Here is a 14,869-nt window from a genome sequence, read left to right on the forward strand (position 1 = left end):
TAAAATTAAGGAATTTCTTACAAATATAATTCATTTGGAGGAAAATTGAATATACATAAGAATTAATATTAGCTGAAAAATAATTAATATTAGTGAAAAATAATGAAACCTAAAGGACTTTGTAAAGACTGCTAAATTCTTTAAAGAAATTGCTGATGATTGTTAAAACAACTTTAGTTTTTAGAGATAGGTAATTGGATGAAGAGAGGTAAAAGTCAAACTAGAATTTCTAAGTCTTCATAAATGATTTGAGATAGGTTGAGTTTTCTTTTGGGGAGACATCTAGGCTTACGTATTTGAAGGCCCAAGTTTATCAGCGTAATTATGATAATTTTTTGTAAAACGAGGATTTTTTTTGGTCAAAAATCTTTACTGTATATTCTTCTTTATCTTATATATAGAAACTCACAAATATACATGCTAACCTAGATAGATGTCGTAGCGTACAAGTATTTTGAGTACAGAATCCCATTTTATTGACTTTTGTCAGCTGACATTTATTTAGCCACTAGACATTTAACTTGGAGGCCATGTGTGTTGTTGTTTTTGGCAACCTGGGGAATGTGGCCTGCACTTGATGTCTCTAGAATAATAGAGAGGTATACTCTAAGATACAGACAAAATTAAATCTTTGATAAGAAACTGTACACTTAAATGTATTATGAGTGAAAATTCGTTTTGTGATCAGGTGACGAGGGAGTAGGGAGGTCAGGCAGAAATGTAACCACCTGTGTTAGCCAGTTGAGGCACATTGGCTCTAAAGGCTGGTAGTGCTGAAGGTCTTCCAAACTGAGTCTTTTGCTGAATTGAGGTTTAAAACCCTCGTAAATCACTAAATGCCTTAGTTTTTATGGGAAAGGGAAAATAAGTAATGATTTTTAAGTCTGGTATTGCATTGGTAGTATGCTCCAGATAATTAAAGGTATAGAAAATTCAAATGTAATAATCAGCTAATATAAAGTGATACTGTCGCCATTTTAAAAATTTAGGAAACAGCTATAGGGAAAGATCCCGGATTCAACTCTCCTTTTTAAAAATAAACAAAGGAGACTTTATTATCATAAAGTATTTATTGGAGGATTCATTTAAGCAGTGAACCTATCTAGTTACATTTTAAGTGATTAACTTTTGGGAACGTTGATTTAGGAGACAGGCACATATAATATTGTATAGGCAGGCCAACTTGTAAAATCCCAGTATTCTTTCTTTATATATCAGTATTTAATATTGTCTACTTTTTAAAAATGTTCCTTTTTTATAGAGAAATGGTAAAATGATGACAATCTGTGATTGTAAGATAATTAGATTGATTGAAGTACATGTGTCCTCCCCACTCCCCATCCCCCCATAAAACAGATCTTTTATTAGCAAAGAAATACAAGCCAAGTAAATATTGTCTTCTTCAGAGGGACAGTTGTGCTTTTTTTCGCAGTGATGTTGCTATTGCTCAGAAAAGTTTTAGATTTCTTTTGTAGAATGATTTTAGGGTTAACATCTTATTCTTTTGACTAATTTAAGTATGTATAATTTCAACCATTGGTTTTGCATACAGCTAAAATTCATTTGGAGCCAAGACTTGTGAATATTGATCAAATTGAGTTGCTGTTATGTTGGGTTCAAAGCCAAAGTATATTTATGAAGTAATAAAATTGATTTTTCTATGTGGTTTTTTTTAATTAAAGTTTATTGGGGTGACAATTGTTAGTGAAGTTCCATAGATTTCAAGTGTACAATTCTGTAATGCATCATCTGTATATCACATTGTGTGTTCACCACCCAGAGTCAGTTCTCTTTCCATCACCATATATTGGATCTATGTGGTTTTATGTGGATTTTGAGATTGATTCTAGAGAATTTCACATGTATGATCATCCAGGGAACATCTTGTTAATACCTCAGTTTCATTACTTTGTAATCAAACTCATATCTGTGCCCATTGCAACTTATGGCATGAGTTAATTCATGGTAAATTAGGCTTGAACTTTTTCATTGGATTTTAGCTTACCGAGTTGAAGAGACAGTTTAAGTTCTATTATTAAAACTTTTCTTGAAGTAATGAAATGACTTAGTGTATTTTATTCATTGGTATATTATCAATCTTAGAGTAAAAGAATGTCTTTACTTTTAAAAATAGTAATACTGTATTACTGACACTTAAAATGTTGATGTGTTTGTATATTAAATATAATTGTGTTCTAGGTTAACTTCTCAGCCTGGTGCTACATTACCAAATGGACATAGTAGCTTATGTGAGTATTCTGTTATGAAACTGGTTAGTATTGAAATTCCATAATGTTGTTAGAGTTAAACATAAAGTGGGGTAAAATAGAATGATTTACTATTATGCTCAGTATACAGTTGGAAATGACTGGATTTCAGTAATAGTAAATACATATGTAATCATTAAATGTTGAGAAATCAGTACAACAGAAATAATTTAAATTATTATGACAGATGTAAACATTTATAGAAATTTCAGATTATTGGATATTAAAACCATTTAAGAGGTCATACTAAACTTTTGGTAGTCTTCTAAAAGTAATTTTTGATTTTATTTTTTTCTTTTTATACTCTACTTTGAAATGGAAATATCTCTCTTCTTATAGCCCTTCGAAGCCATCCCCTTAGAGGGGAAAAGAAGGGAGATGGAGACCTTTCTTGTATAAATGGTGACATGGAAGTCAGAAAAAGTTGTCGTTCCAGGAAAAACAGATTTGAAAGCGTGAACCAGAGTTTGTTATTTGATCAACTAGTAAATAGGTATGAATGTTTATGTAGTAAGCAGTTTGATTTAATTACTTGATTTTTAAGCCAGTTATATTTTAAAAAATAACTTAAGCACTGACTTAGCAATAATTATTTTATAACTTCATGTGAATTAACAGTAGTTAGCAGTGATTGTTAGTTTCTAGTTAGTTTACTGGATTTAATAGAATTTATGTAAATTTTACTCATTCTTTTTAAACTCTCGTGCCTAGTTAGATACTATAAAATAATTTTGTTCTATCTTTGCTCTATAGTCATTTAGTATTTTCTCATTTAACATTGTAGTTTTGACAATTTTCAAGGACATTTCCATTATTGATATATAATAAGTATAGTTTTGCTTATTCAAGATTTTGAATTGAAGGTCTTTTGAGACAGGCTGTCTGGGATGTCGTTAGTGAGTGAACCTAGCTGACTACTTAGCATCTAGATGCAATGAAATGTTATTCTTCTCAGAATATAATCTTTGCAAAGGCCTGGAGAAGGGCGGTCAGTACAATCCCTATTGACAGGAGAGGAAATTATATTCTATAGTGGTAAAGTCAAATTTGAGTATTAGTTATTATTTGTTAAGTACTTAGATCAGTATTTAGATATATGTAAAAACTAAGTGTGTTTAAAAGATAAAGTATGCTAATGTCAGCATCTATTTTGGGGATGTCAGTGTTTTCTAATTTCTAAAATACCTGTTCAGTTACCTTATTGGTTTTAAACTTTTTTTTACAAATCTTTTATCCTGTATAATTCTTAACATAATCTTCAAATATAAAGATTGAATTAGTGTTTTTTCCCCAGTGCCTTGGATCTTGCAATCAATTATTTGTAGTGGCATTATGTATTTAGATATTTGGAGCCTTATAAACAAAAGTCTACTATTTTGTAAGTTTCACCTTAATAAATATATTAAGGTAGGAGATGTTTTGGTTCTGTTTTTTTGTGGGGCATTATCTTCTGATGGATACCAACTCAGAAAGAGATATCGGGATGTTATATACAGTTACATTATCAGAAATGATTTAGTTACGCTTTGATGAAGACTTCTTTTACGTGTGTGATACACTGTATGGTTCCATAATTGTCTAAACCCTGGTTTTATTATATGATTGTAGTACTGCTGAAGCTGTACTACAAGAAATGGACAACATTAACATCAGACGGAATCGTCGATCAGGAGAAGTAGAACGACTTCGAATGTGGACAGATACAGAATTTGTGAGTATATTAACTTTAATAACCTTTGCAATTTTTTATTTTGATTGAGGAATAAAAAGGAATAGTGAACAGCATTTGGATTTCCTTGAATTAACAGCATCGTTCCTTCTTCATTTCCAATTGAGCTTAGGATTTTATTGCTTTCTTTCTTCTTTTATCCATACTCTACTTGCCACAACGTTCCCCAAAAGATCCTCCACACTTTTGCCAGAAGAGTCATCTGAAAGTACAGTTTTTATTCTGTAACTTTTCTGGTCTGACCTTTAATGGTTTTTTATTGTGTACTGAATTAAAAACACTTTGGCCTGCATAATCTGGTTTCACCGTTATCTTCTCATCCACCATTGCCCAAATCTGGTTTCACCGTTATCTTCTCATCCACCATTGCCCAAATACAAACAAATCATTCTTTTTTTTCTTTTTTTTTTTTAAAGATTTTATTGGGGAAGAGGAACAGGACTTTATTGGGGAACAGTGTGTCCTTCCAGGACTTTTTTCCAAGTCAAGTTGTTGTCCTTTCAATCTTAGTTGTAGAGGGCGCAGCTCAGCTCCAGGTCCAGTTGCCGTTGCTAGTTGCAGGCGGTGGGTGTAGCCCACCATCCCTTGTGGGAGTTGAACCGGCAACCTTGTGGTTGAGAGGACACGCTCCAACCAACTGAGCCATCTGGCAGCTCAGTGGCAGCTCAGTGGCAGCTCAGTTCAAGGTGCCATGTTCGATTTTTAGTTGCAGGGGGCGCTGCTCACCATCCCTTGCGGGACTCAAGGAATCGAACTGGCAACCTTATGGTTGAGAGCCCGCGCTCTAACCAACTAAGCCATCTGGGAGGCAGCTCAGCTCAAGGTGCCCTGTTCAATTTTAGTTGCAGGGGCAGAGCCCACCATCGCTTGCGGGACTCGGAGTTGAACCGGCAACCTTGTGGTTGAGAGCCCACCGGCCCATGTGGGAATCGAACCGGCAGCCTTCGGAGTTAGGAGCATAGAGCTCCAAGCCACCTCGCCTGAGCCACCCACCAGCCCCAAACAAATCATTCTTGTTCCCCTATCTTTTACTCCTCTTAATACTTCTGGTTAGGGACTGATGCAATCCTACCTTTGTTTCAAGGTTCATTGCAAATGTTGTCTCTCTTCCCAGCCCTTATCAAAAGGAGGGTCGTCTCTTTGAATTCTACTTTGTACCTTTCTATATGGCATTTAACTTGTTTTACTTTCTTTTATAGTTACCTGTGACTTATTCTGTCCTACTAGCCTGTTATTTGCTTGAGGGAGAAAAATATGTCCGTGGCATTATAATTTTCAATTTAAAAAATTAAGTTTTATTTATTTATTCTCATTGTCCCTTCCTGAATTGTCCCTTGCAATTCAGGAAGCTTCATTTTAATGAATCTGTACCGTGCAAATAGATGCTCAGTAAATTTTAATGAGTGAGCATGTTCCATTGGGTTGTAAGATTTATAGCTGGGAATAAATTCCATGTTGCTATTTGACAGATTTCTTTCTTTAAAAGGAAAACATGGATATGTATTCAAGAGTGAAAAGGCGAAGAAAATCACTGAGAAGAAATAGTTATGGGATACAAAATCATCATGAAGTCTCTACAGAGGGTGAAGAAGAAGGTTTGTAAAGCACCCTATGAAATAAATACTAGAAAGCTTAGGTGGAAGGAAAGAAAAATATGCAAATAATATATGTGTCATATTGCTGGGTAGGTGATTTTTTGGCAATAGAGGTCTATGTTTTGTATAATTTGGAATAATTTTTATTCAACTGGCATTCTGAGTTTTCATTTGCTGGATTTGGAAAAATGCCCTTACTGTACACTATATGTTAAGTAATATATCTTATATTAGTAGCTATTGGTAGTCCTGAAATGACCTAATCTGGTGTGGCGTTTGCCATGGGTTGATTTGCTTGTTAGGTGAGGCCTCTTGTGTTTAGGTACCTTCTAACTGGGAGCCTCTATCCATAGTCACCTTCTATCCATAGCCTCTAAAACTCTGATTATTTGGGTTCCAAATTTAGTATGGATTGAGGAGAAAATGGTGAAGTTTAGTTAAAGAGGGACTGCTAGTACTAATGGAGGGGGCTGTACTGTTTTTTTTCGGAGGCAGTTATGCATTCTGGACTGAAGAATGCCAACTGATTTTGTAGGGCTGGAGCTGGGAACATGATGAAAGTACATTTGCCCCAAGGATTATAAATTAATGACCAGTACATCTATAGGATTTAATTCTGTAGGAGTTAGTCTTTATTGAAATAGATTTTCAGAAGATTTGGTATATTGTAAATACAGGGTACTTGCATTTTACCAGGAAATCTTCCTGGTTCCCACTGTTCACGTAGCTTAGATTGAGAAGATTGGGTTTATTTCTCATATTCTGTAATTACTACATTAGCAAGTTTTAAAGAGCTGATATTTCTAATGAAGGTACTTTATTGAGCGAATATTATTGTTGTTACAGCTAGAACCTCTATATTGCTTCCTTTCGAGAAAATCAGTATAGGTGAGACAGATTTATAATGTGATTTTTGCCTTTTCATTAACTGAACACCTTCGTAGACTTTCCAGTGTAGATTTGCCACATATAGAATTTCTTCCCATAAGAAATAGTGTGTTACTTTGCAGGCATTTTTCAAAAAGTAATTTTTTTTGAAGGTTTAAGGAAACTTATTTGGGCACAAGTAATTTATAGTATTATTTAGATAAGTAATATATTTGTTGATTTTCTCTATAACCTAATAATGCAAAATTTAAAACTTAGAATAAACTTTTAAATGTCATAAGAGAAATGTAAAAAACCCTTTGCATTTTAGTCTCCTTTTTCACTCAGCATCACTGGCAATTTAAAATTTTTCCTATGCCTTTCTATGATTGTATTATAATGATAATTCAATATGTAGTTAAAAAGTTAATCATAAAGTATACTGCTTTTGGGGACCTTAAACCTATAAATTTTCATTAGATTTTTAGTTTAAACTGTAAGTAGATGTCACATTCATAGCTATTGGCAAACTATTTTTCAAACCAGTTTTTAAAAATAAACTTTTAGGATTTATGTATATTATAGTTTGTTTTTCTACATGTATAGCTAGGTGAATTATCATAAAGCGATCACGGAGGTCAAGAAATAAACTACAGTATTATCAACAACCCGGAAATCTGCTTCATGTTCCCTCCCAATTTATATACTACATCTTCCTACCATAATATAACTAATCCAAGCTTACCTGTTGTCAACAGGCCTAACAAACTATTCTACTGCCAACAAAAATTGCTCTTGCTGTAACATTAGTAATTATCTTGTAAACATATTTTTTTGAATTACCAAGTGGTATTTGAATACTAATCTTATTCAGTGGTTAGTTGGGCATTGAATGAAATTTGCTGTAGTAAAATTTGAATCATCTTCTATTGCATTGTATGACCAAAGTGATTGAAAGGTCATAAGTAAATCAAGATATCAAATGTGATCATATATATATTTAGCAGAGAAGTACATTATTTGTAGAAAAGGCTTTTTTTAAACAGTTATCTAGGTTCATTTTTAATTATATTGATTTGTGCTGTATGATAAAGTGCTGATACTTTTAAATGTCATATTTACAAAAGAGTGAAAGATAAAATGTAAACAAAAAGTTCTAGAGTGGACCAATCCTTGTGGATTAAAACAGTGCTTCTGTGTGTGTGTGTGTGAAACTAGAATCTCAAGAGGAAGATGGAGATATAGAAGTTGAAGAGGCAGAAGGAGAAGAAAATGATAGACCATATAATTTGAGACAAAGAAAAACAGTGGATCGATACCAAGCACCTCCAATAGGTAGGAGACTAAAATAACTTCTTTCTTTTTGTAGTTAAGTAGTTTATTCCGCTGCACCCCTTTCAAAAATTACTGCTGCTGAATTTAAAAGAATGATCTCTTTTGTAGATTCCATGCATTCTTTTCCTATATACTTCTCTTCACACATACAATGGAAAGAAAATTCAAGTACAGGTACATAGCTGCAATATAGAGATACATAGAGCATGCACAGTTTATTTAAACAACCTTAAATTTAATAATAACTACTGCTCATACTTTTGTATTACTTTATAGTTTATTGAGCAAGCATCTTCATTTATAGTAGTTCTTTAGGGCAAGTATCTCTGTGTTTCTAGTGGTTAAGTAATTTATCCAAAGTCACAAAAGCGGTACATGGCTGCTGGCTGCAGCTTGACCAATAACCTAGGTTTTTTTTGAGACGGAAAGAGTTTAAATCCTATGACAAGTAATAAGTTCCACAGGTACTGTTTTATTGATTTTTTTTCCAGCTCCTGGGAAATTCTATCACTGTTGATCTCCTCTAGTTTAAAAAAAAATGAGATACAATTCATGGTGAAATTCCCCATTTTTGCTGGTTTTTCATCTCTGCAATCCATTGGTTTTTAGTATATTCACAAGGGTGTGCAATCATCACCACTGTCTGATGCCATTAATATTTTATTACTTCTACACTGCCGTTCCCCCAGTCCTTGGCAACCACTGACATACTTTCTGTCTCTGTAGATTTGCCTATATGTGACCTTTTGTGTTTAGCTTCTTTCACTCAGCATAATATTTTCAAGGAATAACCTAGATCTTTTTACTCAAACTCTGAAATAATGGTTGATGCTCTGAAAGCAATCAGAGTTATCTCAGGAGAAGCTATCCAAGAGAAATACCCAAGTATGCGAATACTTCTGTGCTCCAGTTAAGTCATTGTCACAGAGTCCTGTTAATAATGAGGGAGGTGTGTTGGGACAGATAAAAGACTGGACCATTTTTCTAGATTTTCAAAAAAGTTTATTGAGGTATAATTGAACACAGTCCATTGCTACTGTACACATTTAATGTGTACAATTTGGCAAGTTTGAAATACCTTAGGGATATACCTATGACTGTCACCACAGTCAAAATAACATATTCAACAACTCCCCGATTTCATCCTGCCTGTTTATAATCTCCTTACCTTCTTGTGCCTACCCCACTTTCAGTCCTCAGGCAGCCACTGATCTGATCTGTTTCCTGTCACTATAGATTAGTTTACATTTTTTCAAATTGTATATACAATACATAGTACATGTCCTTTTTTTGTCTGACTTCATTCACTCAGCATAATTATTGTAAGACTCATCATCCATGTTGTTGAATACAATGGTGTGTTTCTTTATATTGCCGAGTAGCATTCCGTTGTATGAATATATCACAATTTGTTTATCCATTCATTTGTTCTATGGGCATTGGGCTTGTTGACATTTATAGTGTTGGCTATTATTATAAATACAGTTGTTTTGAACATTCATGTGCGAGTCTTTGTTCTCATTTTTCTTATCACCCAGGAGTCGATTGGCTGGGTTTTATGATTAGGTGTATGTTTAACTTTCTAAGAAATTGCCAGTTGTTTTCCAAAATGATTATACAGTTTACTCTCACTAAGAGTGTTTGAGAATTTTAGTTGGTCCATATTTTTGCCAACACTTGATGTGGTCAGTTTTAAAAATTAATTTTAATACATATTTATTGTAGTTTTAATTTACATTTCCCTAGTGACTAATGATGTTGAGCATCTTTTTATGTGCTTATTTGCCAACATTATCTGTGAAGCATCTGTTTAAATCTCTTACCCATTTTTTTCAATTGAGTTGTTTCTTATTACTGAGTTTTGAGAGTTCCTCATGTATTCTGGATGTCAGTCCTTTATTAGGTATGTGATTTGCAAATATTTTCTCAGTCTGTAGCTTATTTTTTTATGCTATTAATATTGTCTTCCAAAGAGCAGAATTTGTAATTTTGAAGAACTCCAATTTATCATTTATTAAAAAATGGATTGTGCTTTTAGTGTTGTATTTAGAATTTTGTGTTTAACCAGTAGTTACAAAGATTTAATTTAACACCTTTTTAGAATACTTATTTGCAACTTATACCACAGAGTTTTTGTGACTAGTTTCTTTTCAGAAAGGTAACAGAAGTAGTTTCTACCCCTTTAACACATCAACTTACCAATTTATTATTAGTTATTCCTGTTATCCTGTTTTTTCTTTAAGTACCAGCTCATCAAAAAAAGAGGGAAAACACACTGTTTGATATTCACAGATCTCCAGCAAGAAGAAGCCATATCAGGTAGGTTTTGTTGGTTTTGAAAGGAGGAAATACTTACATCTGTCATTTAGCTATATCCTTTAAATCAGGGGTGTCAAAACTGCGGCCCGTGGGCCAACTGTGGTCCACAATCCATTGTTAATTGGCCCGCAGCAAATTCCAAAAATATGTTTAGTTTACTTAAATAAACCAGGTGAGGCAATACGTACTTCACCTCGAGTGAGTGGCCGGCTGTTTGTGTATTTTACTGCATAAGGCCCTTGGTGAAAAACATTGAAAAAAGTTTGGACACCCCTGCTTTAAATAATACATAATATAATGCCTTATAATTACAATATAGATATTGATGGTGTTAATGATAATGCCAATGAGGGACAAAAGAGCATCTTTAATTAGTGACTAATTATTGTCTTGCATGTGTCAATTACCTTCCTGATTCAGTTTGCCTGGAATAGTTAGTTTTAACAATTATGTTCCCTAAAGCCACATAGCTCTCTTGTCTCTTAGTACATTTGAATCTAAGTGACTCACATTGCTTGCATTTGCAGCATTGGTTCAGTTAGTTTTTGCTACTTCCCCCCCCCCCATTTTCCCCTTTCATTTACGTGTTGGTAAAAAGGAGATATTTGTTTTTGAAACTTTTGTCTATTATGTTTTTTGAAAAGGTAATGTATTCCCCATGGCTCAAAAAAAAAAATTCAAAGATGAACATGAAAGGCTTTTTTTCTAGCTTCAGTAGTCTCTCATTTTCTCATAGTAATGTTGTTATTAGTTTGTATATCCTTACGGAATATATTCATATATATGTTCAAATACATATGTCGATTGTTACCCCCTCCTTTTTACATAAAGTGTGCTGTGAGTATTGTCCTACACCTTGTCTGTTTTACCTGATTCATTTTAACTGTCTTCAATATAGTGAAATTTCACATGTATGTTTATAGTTGCATAATACTACATTTATAGATACACTATAATTTTAAACTAGTCCTTTATTGAGAGTCAGGTTATTTTCAGTCTTTTGCTATTACAGAATATGGTATAATGAATAACCTTGCATAACCATCATTTTACATGTGTACAAGTATGTTTGTGGGATAAATTTGTTACTTGACTGCCTTCCTGAATGAACTACCCTATTTAAAAATTGTAGACTCCCTATTCTCCTTTTTTTCTTTTTCTCTGTGGAACTTACTGTTTTTATACTTCATTAGATGGATACTGCATGATTGCAAAGATCTCAGTAAATATTTGCTGAATGAATGGATGAATGTATGTATTTTCTACTAAGCTAATTGTAGAAATGATGAAATGATGCTTACAGTGTGCTTGTAAAAGCCATGTGCTGCTGTAATTTTAAGGATTTTACTCTAAATAGGAGAAAGAAGCATGCCATTCATAGTAGTGACACAACTTCTTCTGATGAAGAACGCTTTGAAAGAAGGAAATCAAAGAGCATGGCAAGAGCAAGAAATAGGTTAGTAAATTTTTTATTGTTACTTCTCTGGTGGAATAAAGGAAGAACAGTTTTTGTTTTTTGAATGGGATTCTTATTTATAATAGTATTTTGCGAACACTAAGATTCAACACATATTTTAGACTAGAGTAGTGCTCTGACTTGGTTTTTACTGAGTAATGTCTTAGAGCTGTAAATAACTGACTGTGTAAGTACTCAGTAAAATAGTATGTAGAAGGTAAAGGAATAAGAGCCATAGGGAAGAGACCAACCTTTATGGCAGCCATTTTCTCCATACCTCTTCTTTAATCAAAATACATTTAATGACGCTGATTTTAGATGCTTATAATAATTACAGCACTTGGAGTGAGATTTGGTTTCTAATTGAATTATCTCAGAAGCCCTTGGATTTTATTGGAAAATTTGTGTTATTTTTGGTTGAAAGAGTGCCTCTGGTGGTCTTTGTCTAGCTAGGGTAAATGACTGATTACTCCATGGCTCACTAAAACCACAAAGTTTTCACGGAGGGAGAGAATCAGTATTTTGTTTAATAAATAAAGCATCAAATTATAATTTATTGAAAATTTGAGTTAATTTTCTAGCTTATATTTATAATATTGAAAGGTAAATTATATTTAACAAAATTTACATTTGGCAAAACATTTCTGTAGTTTGGTGATGTATATCTATCATAGAAATTCCAAGTTTTCAGTTAGCAGGTCTTCGAAACAAGTTTGGATTGGTGTAGATTGTATGCTGACAACTCCTCATATAGATGATGTAAAGAAAATGTAAGAGAAAAATCTAAGTTTAAATAAAGGAATTTAATGTGAACTCTTCTGATACCTGCTTTTAAGAGAAGTTAGGATTCAGAAATGTGAGTGAATTGAAGTTTCATTCATTATAGAAGCTCTACGTTTTGGAGGCTGTTTATGTCATTTTTTTTTAGTGTTTACGCACGATTAAAATAGTAAGTATATTATATTTTCTTAGGGATAATAAGATTAAATAATAAGTATAGCATTTGAGGTAGCTAAAGGTCTATTTTAAAGTAGTTACACAGAAGATGATAAAGCTTAGTTCTTAAAATGTGGTCTAAATTTGGTTTCCTTTGAATAAAAGGGAAAGACATTCCCTCAGTCAGGTAAGCTGAGTAAAACATATCCACATAATATCTTACTCAGCTAAGCTAAGTAAGAAATATCCACATAATATCTGAGGGTAAATTTAAATATAATAAAGCTTGAGTTCATTTAATGCCATATGTTATAGTACATTTAGTCAATCTATTTTTATTTTATACTTGTATAATATGAGATAAGTTTATACTTGTATAATATAGATTAAGTTTTCTAAGTTGGAATAGATTGGGCTTTTTGGACAAATAGATTAATAATCTTGTTTGTTTTATCTAGTGAATAAATTTATTTTTGGTCTGTTGAAAAGAATTTAGAAAAAGTTTAAAAACATGAAATTCTTTGATGTTATTTTCTGGGTTATGATAAAAAAGGAGAGAGGTAAAAATGTGTCAGAGACTTAAACTTATTTTGACATTAACAATGTGAAACTTTTAATGCTACCTACGTGAATTTTTATGAATTTCAGGTGTTTGCCTATGAACTTAAGAACAGAAGATTTAGCTAGTGGTATTCTCCGGGAACGCGTCAAAGTGGGTGCAAGTTTGGCTGATGTTGATCCAATGAACATTGATAAGTCAGTAAGTTTTGTAAATATTTTCCTAGAAGAACCTTTGTTTTTTAAAGGTTATATCTTGTTTCTAAAGCAACACACAATAAAAGTAGAAAATCCAGATATAACCATTATTAGTGTTTTGATGTATATATTTGGGAACCTAGCACTCTGGTCACATGTGATGCTGACAAATATGGCAAGGCCCCATTAACTGTGATAAGCAGTGGGGTGTTGTTGAAGCTGCTCAGGGCTCATGATCAGATTTGTATTTTAAATAGATCACTGTTTATGTGATGTAGTTAATGAACTTGAGGGAAACAAGGCTGGTCATTAGGAAGACTGATTTGGAGGTAGTTGTAATCTGGAGTAATGGTTGTGGTAGAAAGTAGAGTAACAGTGGAAGGAAGTAGCATATGGACTTGCCAGAATTCAGGAGAAAATTCAGACATGACAGAATTAGGCGAATTAATTGCTTTTGGGAAAATTCAGACATGACAGAATTAGGCAAATTAATTGCCTTTGGGGAATGAGAGAGAGAAACAAGTTGAATGTATTACCTAGGTTTCTGGCGTAAGAGACTGGGTGGAATAATAGATGGTTCCATTCTCTGAGGTAAGGAACATGAGAGAAGGAAAATGTAATTCAGGTGTGAAGGTGATTTAGTTAGTTATAGACATGTTTAGGTATCTGGCATATCACAAACTGGAGTAACATAGAAATTGGTTATTTAGATTTGGCATTAACTAGAAATATCTGGGCTAGGAGTTTGGATATGGGTCACCAATATAAAAATAGTTGAGATCACTATGGAAAATGGATAATAGCACGCAGGGAAAGTATGTAGCATGAAAAGAGAGCCAAGATTTAGAAGACATGATAGATTCTTACTGTTGGTAGAATCTTTTTTTGGAGGGATAGTTGGGAATAAGGTTACTGCATAACCAAGAATGTATTTGATATTTTTTTCTTTGTTCTCATAAACCTTTCTATTCAACATAATTTAACAGATTCTGGTATGAGAGACTTAAGTTATCAAATGGAGTTGTGTATATATTTGAAAATGTAATGTTAGCTACCTCCAATCTGATGTCATAGGGGAAAATATGTATTTTATTTGTGAGGACCTAAGGAAATTTTGGAATCTCATTTCTAATAGTTCACATTTTCAGAGGACTTTACTGATATTTGCTTATTTGGTTTACCAGTACCATACTCTCTTGAGTCTAGTTAGTTTTAGGCATCAGCCAGTCAATTAGAGTAACTTAATTCTTTAACATTTGATATCATGTACAAGAAAATTTAGCTTCTTTTAGAATGTTTCTGTTATTTAAACTCTATTTATTTTTCTAGATTACCTAAGTTTTTTCTATCATAGTAATACATTCATTCTAAAAACATTTTCAAGTATCATAACATAATAAAGCAGGGGAAGAAATCTCCCAGAACCCAGTGGTAATCACTGTCAACATTTTGGCATTATTTCCTTCGAACACTTTCTTCTATATAGTTTTTTAACTTTTTAATTTACAAAGTCTTTTAGATATTTAAATTGTTATGGGTGGAAAAAATAATCTGTTGCTTCTTGGCAATAGATCAGTGTTTCTCAACCTGTTTTTTCATTGTTGTCTCT

General features: G+C 33.0%; 1 protein-coding gene across 3 annotated transcripts in view; it reads left to right on the forward strand.

Moving 5' to 3' along the window:
* The window catches only part of ATAD2B (ATPase family AAA domain containing 2B), a 109,895-nt gene that overhangs the window by 18,795 nt on the left and 76,231 nt on the right, over positions 1 to 14,869 (forward strand). For all 3 annotated transcript variants that reach the window (XM_033124811.1, XM_033124813.1, XM_033124812.1), the window contains exons 3-10: positions 2,200 to 2,249; positions 2,607 to 2,760; positions 3,876 to 3,978; positions 5,483 to 5,591; positions 7,677 to 7,793; positions 10,037 to 10,112; positions 11,470 to 11,568; positions 13,153 to 13,264. In XM_033124811.1, coding sequence (XP_032980702.1) covers positions 2,200 to 2,249; positions 2,607 to 2,760; positions 3,876 to 3,978; positions 5,483 to 5,591; positions 7,677 to 7,793; positions 10,037 to 10,112; positions 11,470 to 11,568; positions 13,153 to 13,264 — 820 coding nt within the window. The remainder of the gene's footprint in view (positions 1 to 2,199; positions 2,250 to 2,606; positions 2,761 to 3,875; positions 3,979 to 5,482; positions 5,592 to 7,676; positions 7,794 to 10,036; positions 10,113 to 11,469; positions 11,569 to 13,152; positions 13,265 to 14,869) is intronic.

The sequence above is a fragment of the Rhinolophus ferrumequinum genome, chromosome 13, assembly GCF_004115265.2.
Source record: "Rhinolophus ferrumequinum isolate MPI-CBG mRhiFer1 chromosome 13, mRhiFer1_v1.p, whole genome shotgun sequence".
Lineage (NCBI taxonomy): Eukaryota > Metazoa > Chordata > Mammalia > Chiroptera > Rhinolophidae > Rhinolophus > Rhinolophus ferrumequinum.